This window comes from Heterodontus francisci, chromosome 3 (assembly GCF_036365525.1).
Source record: "Heterodontus francisci isolate sHetFra1 chromosome 3, sHetFra1.hap1, whole genome shotgun sequence".
NCBI classification, from domain to species: Eukaryota; Metazoa; Chordata; class Chondrichthyes; order Heterodontiformes; family Heterodontidae; genus Heterodontus; species Heterodontus francisci.
The window spans coordinates 23998265-24012703 of record NC_090373.1 but is presented as its reverse complement, the minus strand read 5'-3'; the positions used below and the strand labels follow the sequence as shown (position 1 = coordinate 24012703).

General features: G+C 41.0%; 1 protein-coding gene across 3 annotated transcripts in view; it reads left to right on the top strand.

Moving 5' to 3' along the window:
* The window catches only part of ppil4 (peptidylprolyl isomerase (cyclophilin)-like 4), a 39619-nt gene that overhangs the window by 14209 nt on the left and 10971 nt on the right, over positions 1-14439 (top strand). For all 3 annotated transcript variants that reach the window (XM_068020183.1, XM_068020182.1, XM_068020181.1), the window contains exons 5-8: positions 548-690; positions 3668-3764; positions 8936-9052; positions 12008-12132. In XM_068020183.1, coding sequence (XP_067876284.1) covers positions 548-690; positions 3668-3764; positions 8936-9052; positions 12008-12132 — 482 coding nt within the window. The remainder of the gene's footprint in view (positions 1-547; positions 691-3667; positions 3765-8935; positions 9053-12007; positions 12133-14439) is intronic.

The window sequence follows — 14439 nt, the reverse complement described above, 5'->3', positions numbered from 1 at the left end:
TTGACGCATGCGTGAATATCGGAAGATTGACGCATGCGTGAATATCTGGTGGCGTTGCATGAAGCGCATGCGCAGAGGCCAACCTGGCGCGTTGCCCGAGGAAGATGACGTAACGCGATGACGTCACCAGCGCATGCGCAAATTGGTCCTGGCAAGCAGGAACGCAGCGCATGCGCAGAGATCAGGAGACCGTCTGCGCATGTGCGCACCGCGGCGCAGCCTGATGATGTCAGCGCTGGCCAGCGTTGTCAGGAATCACTTTGCATTCAAAATTGTCAAGCCATTGTTCTGGTTGGAGATTTACCAGAACGACATCTCCATCTCAATACATTGGTATGTAGGCTATTTAGCTGCAAATTGCAGTGGCTAAATAGCTTCTAGCAGTATGTAATGGTCAGTGCGTGGTTTCTCTAGAAGCAGTCAAACTTGGCCTTGCGTCTATGATGTATCATTAGGAGAATGAAGACCTTACAAGTTGACTCATCTCACTTTTCAAATTCACTGATTTCTACTCACCTTCCTCTTCCCCCTCCCTGACCCTACCCAGTTCTTGATCACTGCAGGAGAAAATGTGGATTACCTCAATGGTGTACATACAGTGTTTGGCGAGGTGACTGAAGGCATGGATGTCCTAATGAAGATCAATGAGGCCTTTGTGGACAAAGATTTCTGTCCATATCAAGATATTAGGTCTGTACTGTTAAATTATACAAATAGAAAATATGGCAGATAATGGATTGACAAGACTTAGTTTCTTTTAAGATTTGCTATAGCTTTTCGATATTAAAGAAAATGTTGTCAAAAAGCATGTATGTAATGTCATAAAATTACTGAAGCCTAATTTTTGTCTCATTTGGCCTTACATCATGATTGAATTTTGTTTTAAATCACTAGGTTGTTGAATAGCAAATAAATGACTTGGACTTCTGACAGAATTTTTCTGTTTTTAGCTTCCCAGAATCCTATTGCTGGTGAAATGCAGCATGTTGATTCTGTTGTCTGCTATTTGTTGCTCTTCTGTTGATTCTTTAAGAACAGTACCTTTGAAAGTGGTGGAATGGATCACATGAAAAGTCAGTCTAGGAGACCAAAGTTGAGATAGTGAGATTGTTTATATGAATGTAAGAAAGCTTACAGCACAGAAACAAGTCATTCGGGTTATGATCCACCCACTATTTATTTTCTATTCCTTTTCTCCCTCAAGTATTTATCCAGCTTTCCTTTAAATGCATCCATGCTATTTGACTCAACTGCTCCTTGTGGTAGCGAGTTCCACATCCTCAATCTGAGAATCCATTCAGTTATCAATTTTGTTTCTTCAGCGCTACCTAAATCATCAACTCTTCCACTTCCCCAGTTCAGTGTTTATACCTTTTTCCTTAGTTCCCCATGAAAGACTGCCTCTGTAATCTTCAATCTCCTTTCTCAATGGGGATAGATCCATTTCCTTTTTAATGGTGCCCTCTAGCAATGATATGTGTGGGAAAGCCCAAGAGCAGTTGAGTGAAAATAATGTCTGTGGCAGCAAACTTACTAAAGTGGCAGCCGGCACTGCCTCTGAAAGCAGTGAGCCCCCAGCACTTGTGCCATTGATGCAGTGACAACAGATAGTGTTAGTGGGCTCCAATGGAGGTCGTGAGCTCTCTGAATCATTGATAGCTTCTCATTTTTATTCACAGTCACTGAACACCTAATCCCTCAGCTAGGAGGGACATGTACAAGCATTTTGTAGAAGCACATAAATTGCTAGAGGAGACTTGCATAGAAACATAGATGCAGGAGTAGGCCATTCAGCCTTTCGAACCTGCTCTGCCATTCATTATGATCATGGCTGATCATCCAACTCAGTAGCCTGTTCCTGCTTTTGCCCCATACCCTTTGATCCCTTTAGACCCAAGAGCTATATCTAACTCCTTCTTGAAAACATACAATGTTTTGGCCTCAACTGCATCTCAAGTACTGGAAACAATCTACTCATTCACTAAATTAAATGATTTCACTTTTAATGTTAGATGTCATTTCTCATTCATAGTGCAGAAAAGAAAGTGTCACTTTATCAAAAATGTATCAGATTGAATATGTGCAGCTGCTACCTGATTGCAAATGTGTTCAATAGAAAGTTGCAATGAATAGTAATAATACTGAAGGTACTGAACTTTGAGCTGCTGCTGCACCTGCCTCTTGCTACTGTCTCCTGTGAATCATAGTGCTGCTGTCTTTCCACATCTTGCTGCTGCCCCTCATTCAATTCTGTTGCGACTCCTGTGCATGGTAGTAGTATTGTAAAGAATACTGTTACAATTTAACCCAGCTAACCAGTCCAACCACCTGAAGAATTGCTCTATGTACTACCTCTGTACTGTTTGCTAAGTGAGGATCCTAATTAGTCAATGGACATGGTCTATCCCTTTTTTTGCTTGAAATATTTTCAAATTATCCTGACAAATTAAATAAAACAGCTTGGTAAGTGTGGTTTCCAGAGTTACTGCCTGCCATAGCTGCAACATATAGCACATAGAATCATAGAATGATACAGCACAGGAGGAGGCCATTCAGCTCATTGGGTCTATGCCACTCTTTGAAAGAATTATCCATTTAATCCTACTCCCTGCTGTTTCCCAATTACCCTGTAAATTCTTGTCCATGTCTTGGATTGAACCTATTACTTCTTTCCCAATATTCTTTTGTAATTTTACCTTTAACAGTTCTGCCCAGTCCACTGTGGTCAATTTCTGCTTCATCCCTTCAAAGTCAGCCGTAGCTAAATTTAAAACCTTGGTTTGTGACATCGCTGCAAAAAGCTAGTTGCCTGTCCATCCATGCATCCCTTTAAAAAGCTTTCTCATATTTGATTGCCTCAAGCTGATCATTTACCCTGGGAGGAATGCATTAACGTGCATTATTTTATGGAGGTAATCTTATACCATTTTCACGCTTTTGGAATAAGAGGGCTGATTCTGTAATCTCAGGAAAATAGGTAGGGCAAGACCATGCAAAACCAATGAACTCTACAAGATTTCCTCTTTTCCCAGGATTGAAAAGAAGTAGCAGGCTGCTGGTCCTCTGAGGCTGCAGGAAACACCTGAAGAATTGTTAATGCTTAGTTCTGATCTCCATGTTAATGCTAGGAGTACAAGTGCTGCTGTAGACCTCAGCAATCTTCAAAAAAAAATATGCACTTCACTAACTGCTTTCTGCATGTGGAGCTCCTCTTCTGGACAGTTTGGTCACCTGAAACTCTGCCTCTTGTATGGAGTGAATTGAAGGCAGGGATAATCACTTTTTGAAGCAAGATTGCTGGGCATGCATTGGATGTTGGGAATCTGTTACTTGTTTGTACCCCAGTAGAAGTGCTTTCAGTTCCCAAGAAGCACCAGATTGGTTTTATGAGGCATCCGTCATCTGATTACAGTTATCTTCAACTGCTTTCTACAAAATAGTGCAACCTATAATTTATGAGAAAAAAAACTAAATGCATAGAAATGGTTCAAATAACAGTAATTATCATAATATATAGGTTTTTCACTATAATATAAAGCTATGATGATTATTAAGTGATGTGATGTCAGTCATTCATACTGTTATGTAATAGATACCTGATTCCTGTTCGGTTAATTAAACGTTTTCAGAATTTGTTATTGAAATTCCATGTTTTTTTTTCTATTAGGATAACCCATACAGTAATACTGGAGGATCCATTTGATGACCCTTCGGGTTTGCAAATTCCAGATCGCTCACCAGAACCTACTAAAGAACAGCTTGATGTGAGTATTTACTTAAACATTTTCTGCTTCCATTGGCTTTGGAAAGTTTTTTCTTGATTTGTGCATCTTTTTCAACTGACTGTTAATAGTTTGGCATTGAGATACCAGAAACTCACATTTTACGTGGCTTCCTTTTATATTTGTGCCTACGTGGATAATAGATATTATCTGACCTTCCATGGCATCACACACAGAAAATGCAGACCAAGTGTGGGGTTAAAGGGTGAGCAATAATTGGATTGGCACACACCAATATAATTCAGCCCTCCTTTTAATGTCCTTAATTTTATATTTCCTTTATAAATTCCTACATCTACATTTATAATAGCGACTGCCATTATAATCTTGCCACTCTGTAATCTTACCAGCAGTGGTTCTAAAGGACATGTTGAAGTGATAAGTTTACACAGGCACTTTCCATTATAAATGTGGACATAAGAATTTAAAATTGGAAAAACTGACAGGAAGTGTGTCCAAGTCAACTTAAAAAAGTGTATGTGTACTCTGTTACTCCTGTCAGCAGTATTGTCTTCAAAAGTTTATGAACATTTTTGGCTTTTTTTATTCGTTAATAACTTTCAAAAGTTGTATAATCAAGAAGATAAGTTACACAACAACTTGCATTTAATATGAAAGCAAAATACTGCGGATGCTGGAAATCTGAAATAAAGAAGTGCTGGAAATACTCAACAGTTCTGGCAGCATCTGTGGAGAAACAGAGTTAATGTTTCAGGTCTTTGACCTTTCACCAGAAGTGGATGAAAGGTCACAGACCTGAAACGTTAACTCTGTTTCTCTCTTCATAGATGCTGCCAGACCTGCTGAGTATCTCTAGCACTTTATTTTTATTGCATTTAATATATATGTGTGTATATAATTTTTAATGTACATAATATAATTATATATTAATGGTCGTTTGGTAGTACAAAACTTGAGTATTGCTGAAAACAGAGACATTTTGTTGAAGCTTTTCGTCTTGCGCTCATCAGGACAAATCGCAAGAATACCAATGTAAGGGAAGCAACAAATTTATACTGTATGAGAAGAAAATGCTGATTGGTTGGCAAGTGGACTCTGATTGGTAAAGAAATCTGCTGGGGGCGGTTTCTACCATGGTCTTCCGCAAGCCTACCTTCACTGGTCAGTACACGCATTGGGATTCTTACAGTTCTATGCGCTATAAGATTGGCTTTATCGGCAACCTCGTAAATAGGGCCCGAGCCATTTGCTCACCATGCAAGCTTGATGCTGAAATAGGGTCAATCAAAGGCATCCTGCGTGACGGTGGCTACTCTGATCAGATTATTTCTCACTGTATATCGTGCAAACTTATGAATGGACCTAAGGCCATCATTTTCAGCCCTGAAAAGTGCTCTCAGATTACCTTGGAAAGGTAATGTATCCCAAAAATTTGAGCACAGGTGAAGCTAGTTGCTTCACGCTGCTATGATGCAGTAGCAACATGTGTGGTGTTCGCCACTAACAGAATGCTGCTGTCAAGCCAAAAAGACTTTCTGCCTATCGCACAAATGAGTAATGTGGTATATGAATTTCAATGCCAGTGTGATGCTGGTTATATAGACAGTACATCCCAAAGTCTGGCGGATCATATCAAACAGCACGCCCCTTCCGTTGTTTGCAACCAGGAAAGATACAGACCGCACCCAACCAGCCCAAGCTTGCAAAACTCAAAACACAGTGTCCAACATTAGATGTGATTTCGCGATTGGACAACATTTGCCAAATAATCCTCAGTGTGCTTAGAATTACGCTGACAACCAATTTAAGATTGCCAGTTGGGTTCGCAGTGTGGTGCATTTGCAAGTACTGGAAGCTACATATATTAATACACAGGGTCCTATTCTTTGCAGACAGAAAGAACATGTACACACATTGTGCCTGTTTCAGCCAAACAAAATAAGTGACAGCCATTCGCTGGTTCATTCCTCGGGGAAATCCCTTGACCAATCAGAGTCAAGCTGCCTGGTTTAAATTTCAAACAAAGCTTGGCGGTTAACTGTCAATTACCATAAACTGGTGCATTCTCCATGGCGATGCCTCTACCAATCAGGGTCCACTTGCCAACCAATGAGCACTCTCTTCTCATAACAGTGTAAAAATTTGTTGCTTCCCTTAAATTGGTATTCTTGCGAATTGTCCTGATGAGTGCAAGACAAAAAGCTTCAACAAGATGCCTCTATTTTCAGCAATACTCAAAATGTATATTACTCGCAAAGATAACATTATAAAGGAGTGGAAATGTACAGAGGCTGTTCTGTGATGGATCGGAGTTGCTCTGACTTTTGAAGTCACTAAAACTACTCGTTTTACAGTAGAGTTGCTTGAAAATATGAATGAGTTGAGATGAAGCAATCCAAGAATCTAAATATGATCAGTATTCTTTCTGACTTATGGATGCATCACATATAGGAACTTTGGAATTTCCAGATGAAAAAAGACCATGGTCTATCTAGTTCCCATCTACCGTCACAGAATATAACAATAATGGAGTTGTTGACTAATTATAGCAATCAATTAATCTATAAGAGACATGAGGTGAGGAAAATCCTCCAATGGTGAAAAGATTTGGGAACTATGGATCTAAAATCACCTTCTGCTGCTAAGCATATCACACTTACCACATGTCATGCCTCAAATTACTCATATTGTAAGCTGCGTTTGCACAAAGTGGCGCTGTACTGGTATGTGCGCAAATGCAGCCTCATCGATAGAAATATCACTGTCTGTGACATCTCAGGCAGCTGCACAATTTGACAAAAAAACAAATTGAACCCAAAGCCCCCATCCCTCAGTGTCTGTGATCACTGCCTCCACCACTACCCCAGCAGTATCCCACTCCCTCTCACGATTGCCGCTTCTGTTCCCTGCTCCCTCCTGCGATTGCCACCTCTATTGCCACATTCAGTTTCCCTCTCCCTCCTGCGCCCACTTTCTGACTGCTCCATCCCACCACTCCTGACTGCTTGCCGCTCCATTGTGCCGTTCACTCCCCCGCCTGTTACTCGTCATTCCCTCCCGCCTTGCCGCCTGGAAAAGCAGTGGGGCTGAGGGGGAGCAAGCGGGGTGCTAGTTGCAAGGCGTGATGGAGCAGTGAGCAGGCATGGGAGCAGTCTCGGGCAGGTGGGTGCAGGAGAGAATGGCGAAGGGAGGGGGAAGAGAAGCAGCAGTTGAGGCGCAAATTGCAGGAGGGAGCGGGAAAGAGAAGAGGCGATTGAGGCGCCGATTGCAGGAGGGAGTGGGGTACTGTTAGAGGGGATGGCAGCGATCATGGCCATTGAGGGGTGAAGCAACGCTCGGATGTCATTATGTGGCGACGTTGACTCGTGCATCTGCAGACCCATACTGGCAAGCTGGCAATTGTTCGGACGCACTGATGATGTCGGCGATTGCTCTGTGTATGCTCTGCGTTGTCAGACGCTCCGTATATTGTATCCCAAAATGTTCTGAAAGAAAGTATCTAATTTGCATTTGATTGAATCAATACTAACTTCCACTGTCTCCCTAAGGAGTCTGTTCCATTGATCACTTGGTCACTAAAATAATGTTCCCGCAGATTAATTTTGAATGTACCTCCTTCAAGCACAGCCCATGTTCTTTGATTCTACTGGTCTGGACAAAGTGAAATAGCTTGTTATGGTTGACATTATCCAGTCCCTTTAGAATCCAAAGAACAGCAACCATATCACCTCAATGTTTTTTTTTTCCAGATAGCAGACCCAATTTTTTCATGACAGCTGGCTGAATTTTTTACTTGACACTTTAGTTAGCGTTGGTGCTAGTTTCCCCAACCATTGGAATTTTATCTGTTATCTTTCTGGAGCACAAACACAGGTTTCTGTGTTACTGGAGCCATTTCAATTTAAAGAAAAATGACACAGTAGAGAATGGGCAGTGGAAACGGAAGTGTTCTAAAGCCATGCAGTGAAGGACCTCAGTTTCATTTGAGATTCATGGAAGAGGAGTAGCCTTGAACTGACCTGATGAGAGGGATACGTGCATCTCTGCAGGAAGATTCGTAAAAATACTTCAGACACATGAAGACCATTTTGAGAGAGGAGTGGCAAGGCTGCCAGTGCAATAGGCCTGATAGGATGTGGTAGTGAAGATTAGCCTTTATACAGTGAGCTAATTGATTTTACTTGTGCCTCGTGAAGAATTCTGAGCCCTGTTTATTTCGCTTGAGAATATGTTTTTTTTCTGTTCTTGATCCATTCATTGACTTAGAAACAGTACAAGTTGGTTACTTCCACAGATGTTGCTGAAGCTGGGGGTATAGTTGAGTTAGAGGAGATAGCCAGACTTGCAAAAGGAGGAAGATAAAATCGAAAATAAAAGCAAAATACTGTGGATGCTGGAAATCTGAAATAAAAACAAGAAATGCTGGAACCACTCAGCAGGTCTGGCAGCATCTGTGGAAAGAGAAGCAGAGTTAACGTTTCGGGTCAGTGACCTTTCTTCTTCGAAGAAGGGTCACTGACTCGAAACGTTAACTCTGCTGCTCTTTCCACAGATGCTGCCAGGCCTGCTGAGTGGTTCCAGCATTTCTTGAAGATAAAATCGAAATGGGCAAATGAGTGGCAGATGAAATTTAATACAGACAAATAAATTTGCACTCTTTTGTAACATACTTCCTGCAAATTTTTATGAATAAAGTATATTTTTGGAAAAAAAAGTACTGGGTAATGGAAGCAAAAATGAGCATCATCTATGAATCGGACCAACTAAAGATCTGGAGATTTTGACGTCAAATAAGTGTGGAACATCATTAAACCAAGTGAACAAAATGCCAACCAATATTACTAAACTAAAGGACATAACTGAAAGTGCTCTGGTCAGATCTTATCAAATAACCAAATAATGTGGTGGCGTGATTATGGCTTGGGGCATGAAATTAAAATTGTTAAAAGTGAAATGAGTGACATGTCTTGAACAATGTTTCCTCTAAGTCAACCCCTTTAAGTTACCGTGCATGTGCAACTGTGCAAAAAAATGTAAAGGTGCCACATGCTTTAATGAATCGGCTGCGCACTACAAAACAAATTTGAGTGGTGTTCGAGCTAAATCTCTGTTGTATGTGGAGGGCAGTGTGTGTTCTTGCATGTTTTCAGCATTATTCAGTATTTTAAATATTTTCACATGTTTCTGTTTAGAGCGGCAGAATAGGAGCTGATGAAGAAATAGATGATTCCAAGGGAAAAACTGCACAGGAAATTGAAGAAGTCCTGGCAGAGAAAGAAGCAAAAACACGGGCCATACTACTGGAAATGGTAAAGAAACTAATAATGATAACCCCTTTAACGAGCCTTAATGTGTTTTGGGAAGTACAGACAATGTATTCCAAGATATTCATTGCTTTCTGATCCACATATGTGAAGAGAAATTATTTATTCATCCCACCATTATCCACACTCCACAGTAGGCTAGAGAAATGTTATCCTTTTGAGATGTTTTGATTCAGCAGCTCTGCGACTTTGCTGTAAAAGCACCTGAGAACAGTGGAGGCCAGATGAGCCAAATAATTTGTAGGAAAATTGAGATCAGTTATGGAATTTGGTAGACACAGGATAGATGAAATTTAACACTCAAGTGTGAGGCTCAGGTTGAAAATATGAATGCCGTAAGTATGTAATGAATGAAAAGAGAAAAAGAAAGACTTGTAATTATATAGTGCCTTTCACAATCTCAGGACATCTCAAAATACTTTACAGCCAATGAAATACTTTTAAAGTGTAGTCAGTGGTGAAATATAAGAACTTTGCACACAGCTAGGCCCCATAAACAGTAATGAGATAAATGATCATATAACCTGTTTTAATTATATTGGTTGAGGGATAAATATTGCCCGGGATACTGGGGAGAACTTCCCTACTCCTCTTCAAAATAACACCGTGGAATCTTTTGCCAAAGGGGGCCTCGGTTTAAAGTTTCCATTGGAAAGACAATACAGTCAATAGTGTACCACTCCCTTAGTACTGCCCTGAAATGTCAGCCTAGATTTTGTCCTCTAGTCTCTGGAGTGGATCTTGAACTTGCAACCTTTTAACTCAGGCGAGAGTGGAACTGAATCAACACAGAAGACGGAGTAATGGTAGGCATTTTTAATGTCCAGACAACAGTAAAAAAGCTAACTGAATGCTAGAATTTAAGTGTACATAAGTTATATTAATGTTTTACAATGCACTGGTCAGTCCACAGTCATTGTGTGTCAGTCGCCGTGCTAGTCAATAGAAAGGGTATGGAAAGGATCAGCAGCACTGAGCAACTGTAAAGGGGATCGGCAGTGAAAAAAGTTTAAGCTTTCACATCCAGTGGGTACCTCGTTAGAAGATATAAAGCATACTAAATTGCTTAGATACGATTAAAGCTTGGTTATTTCGTTAAAATAAGCCAAAAGTTAGGACTGTAGACATTACTGGAAATGAGAGAAACCTAAATTTAGAACTGATACCAAAAATAACTTACTTTCTCAATGTGAATACTTTAGTGTGGAATACCCTACCGAGCAACTTCATAGAGTCAATAATATTTGGGTTTTTCAATATACAATTTGTGAGAGTTATGTGATAGAGAGAGCAGTGTTGAAATAAAAAGTGGTGGAAGTTATGTTACGGTTACATAAAGCTCTGGTTAAGCCCCACTTAGAGCGCTGAGTTCAGTTATAGGAACTGCACCTCTGGAAGGATATATTGGCTTTGGAGGGAGTGCAGCACAAATTTGCTGAGTGATAATGGGGTTTAGGCGGGTCAGATTATGAGGACAGGCTGCATTGACTAGGCTTGTATTCCCTAGAGTATTGAAAGTTAAGGCGTAACCTAACTGAGGTGTTTAAAGAATCTGATAGGATAGAGAGCACCATTTCCTTTGGTGGGGGAGTTCAGAATAAGGGGGAATAACCTTAAAATTAGAGCTGGGCTGTTCATGGTGATGCCAGGAATCACTTCTTTATACCAAGGGTAGTGGAAATATGGAACTCTCTTTTCCCCCCCCCCCCCCCCAAAAAAAAGGCTGTTGAGTTGATTGTTCGACAAAGGTGTTAAGGGTTACAAAAAACAAGACAGGTAGATGGAGTTAAGATACACAAGAACATAAGAAATAGGAGTAAGAACAGGCCGTACAGCGCTTCAAGGCTACTCTGCCATTGAATAAGATCATGGTTGAACCTTTACATCAACTCCACTTTCCTACCCCATCTGCAAATCCCTGATGCCCCAAAATCTATCAATCTCCATAATGATCAACTATGGTCTAATTGAATGGCAGAACTGACTCAAGGGGCTAAATAGTCTATTTCAGTTCCTATGAGTGGCTTCTACATCCTTGATTTTATATTATGAAAGTAAATGGTCAGTCTAGTAGGGTTACCTTTGTTTTTTAAACTGGAAGCATTTTTCCATGCCATTCGCGCACACACATTCTGCTCTTTTAAAAAAGATCTTTGTTTTATTACCACTCACAATCTTGGAGGGTGGGAGTCTCTTAAAATAAATCACCGGTTACGCTGTTGTTCATCAGCTGAAAGGATTTAGAAATATTTGTGAGAGTTATACTTGGAGACCATCAAGCAGGTATCCTTGGATGGGCTGAAAGTACCAGGAGCCAGTCAGGATTTTTTTGTGTGGCAGACTGTTTGCCTATGTGACAAATGCGCACTCAATGCAAGGCTTGTATTTATATATTTATAATATGTAGAATATTTCTATTATGTATTAAACACAGTGAGCAGTCTCAGAAAAATGCAAAGATTTTGTACCTGTAGGTGGTGCTGTGTGCGTAACATTTGTCAAAAGGACACATAAAAAATATGTACAGCATGTATAAATGTCAAAAAGGATCAAAATGTCTGTTTTAGCATACTGTGGACTTAATAATACCTTTAAACATAAGGGAAAATGGATGCTAGCCAAAGAAGGAAAGATTAGGAGGGAGTGACCAAAAGCTTAGTTAAAAGGTGAGTTTTAAGAATGGTCTTAAAGGAAGAGTGGGAAGATGAAGAGATAGGAAATGCACAAAGTTTTACCGTGTATTACATGAAACGGGTATGTAAGTTGATTTATGTTAACTCACTAGGTGAGGTAAATGCGAATGATATTGCCTTGGAGGAAACCCCTGTCAGATTTATCCATATACTGGTGTAAGTTAAATTTGACTATATTTTGAGATCTTATTGACTTGTTTTTTTTCCAGAATTACTGCTTACAAGACTCCAATCTTAATATTTATAGGTTGGAGATCTACCAGATGCAGAAATAAAGCCCCCTGAAAATGTGCTGTTTGTTTGTAAACTCAATCCAGTTACCACAGATGAAGACTTGGAGATCATTTTTTCAAGATTTGGATCAATCAAAAGGTACTTTTTCATTATTACTTTTGTAAATAAGCAGATGCCTTTTTGTGAAAATCTGGTGATGGTATGATTTTATGGTGTTCAACTAGTAGTTAACTCAAATGTTGCTCGATATGTTGATCATCACAGTTGACTGCCTTATGAAGTGGCTGAGCAAACCAATTGGTTGTATGAAACAAATAGAAAAAAATAACAAGAGTTAAACTGGACAGACCACTCGGCAGTGACCTAGGCATCAAATCAGGACATGATAAAGACCCACCCAACCCAAGCACCCTTGCAAAGGCCTCCTTGTTAACAAATAGGGACTGTTGGGAAAGCTGTTTTACGAGTCCAACAACAGCCTCTCATAGTCTCACTCTCAAAATGATACCGAACAGCCAATGTTCCAGACTCCTCCTCCATCATCCCAGAGGTGGGGCACAGTGGTACACAGTTGTGACGGGGGAGTGGCCCGGGGTGACCTTAAGGTTAACTTGGGACCCAGTAAAGTCTGAAAGCTTCATATCAAAGATGGTCAAGGAAGCCTGCTGATTGCCAACTACCGCCCTCTCAAGTGATGAATCAGTACTCTGTGTTGAACACCACTTAGAAGCACAGTAGAAAGGGTTCAGAATGTACTCTGGGTTGGGGACTTCAGTGTCCATCACTGAGAGTAGCTCAGCAGTACCAATGGTGACTGAGCTAGCAAAGTCCTGAAGGAAATAGGTGCCAGATGAGGCTTGTGGCACTTAATAAGTGAACCAACATGAGGGAATAACCTACTTGACCTTGTCCTCATCAATCTACCTGTCGCAGATGTGTCTGTCTCGTATAGCATTGGTAGAAGTGACCACTGCACAGTCGTTGTGGCGACCAAATCCCATCTTCACACTGAGGGCACCCTCCCTCGTGTGGTGTGGCTCTACCACTGTGCTAAATGTGCTAGTAAGAATAGATCTATTAGCACAAAACTGAGCATGCATGAGGCAATGTGGACCAGCAGCAGCAGAATTGTATTCCATTACAACCAATCTATTCCTCACTTCTCCATCAGAATCAAACCAGATGGCAAACCCTGATTCAATGAGGTATAGAATATCAGAAGCAGTTCCAGGTGTACCTGAAAATAAGGTGCCAACCAGCAGAAGCTACAACATGTGGTAGTGAATATGGGGTTAATGTAGGATTAGTATAAATGGATGGTTGATGGTCGGCACAGACTCGATGGGCCGAAGGGCCTGTTTCAGTGCTGTATTTCTCTATGACTGTGACTCTATGACAGGACTACACGCATGCTAAACAACAAAAGCAGCATGCTATAGAGAGAAATAAATAATCCCCAACTATTGGATCAGGTCAAAGCTCTTCAGCCCTGCCACATTCAGTTGCGAATGCCGCTGGACCATTAGGCAAATAACAGGAGGAAAGGGCGCCATGACTATCCCCATTCTCAATGATGGCAAAGCTTAGAACATGAGTGCAAAAGAGAAGGCTTAAGAGTTTGCAACCATCTTCAGCCAGAAGTGCAGAGTGGGTGATCCTTCTCTGCCTCCTGCTACGGTCACAGATGTTTTATCAGCCAATTCCATTCTCGCTGAGTCCACTGGACACAGCAAAGGCTATGGGTCTTGACAACATCCCAGCTGTAGTACGGAAGACCTGTGCTTAACAACTATCCATTCCCCTAGCTATGTTGTTAGAGTACAACTGTAACACTGGCATCTAGCAGACAGTGTGTAAACTTGCCGAAGTATGTCTTGTTCACAAAATGCAGGACAAATCCAATCCAGCCAATTATTGCTCTATCAGTCTCAATTATCCGCAAAATGATGGAAGGTGTCAGCAACATTGCTATCATGGGGTCCTTCCCAATAACCTGCTCGCCTGTGTTCAGTTTGCTTTCTGCCAAGACCACTCCAGCTCCAGACTTCATTGCAGCCTTGTCCAAACATGGACACCAGAGCTGAATTTCAGATTTGAATTGTGAGTGACTGCCCTTGATGTCAAGGCAGCATTCAAACAAATGTGGCACCCAGGGGTGCTCGTAAAAACAAAGTCAGTGGGAATTAGGGGGAATAGTCTTCAGTGGCTGAAGTCATATCTGGCACAAAGGAAGATGGTTGTGGATGTTGGTTGCCAATCATCTCAACCCCAGTCCATTGCTGGTGGAGTTCCTTAGGGCAGTGCCCTAGGCCCAATTACATTCAGCTGCTTCATCAATGACCTTCTCTCCATCATAAGGTCAGAAGCAGGGATGTTTACTTATGAATGCAGTGTTCAGCTCCATTTGCAAGTCCTCAATGAATGATAATGAAGCAGTTCATGCCC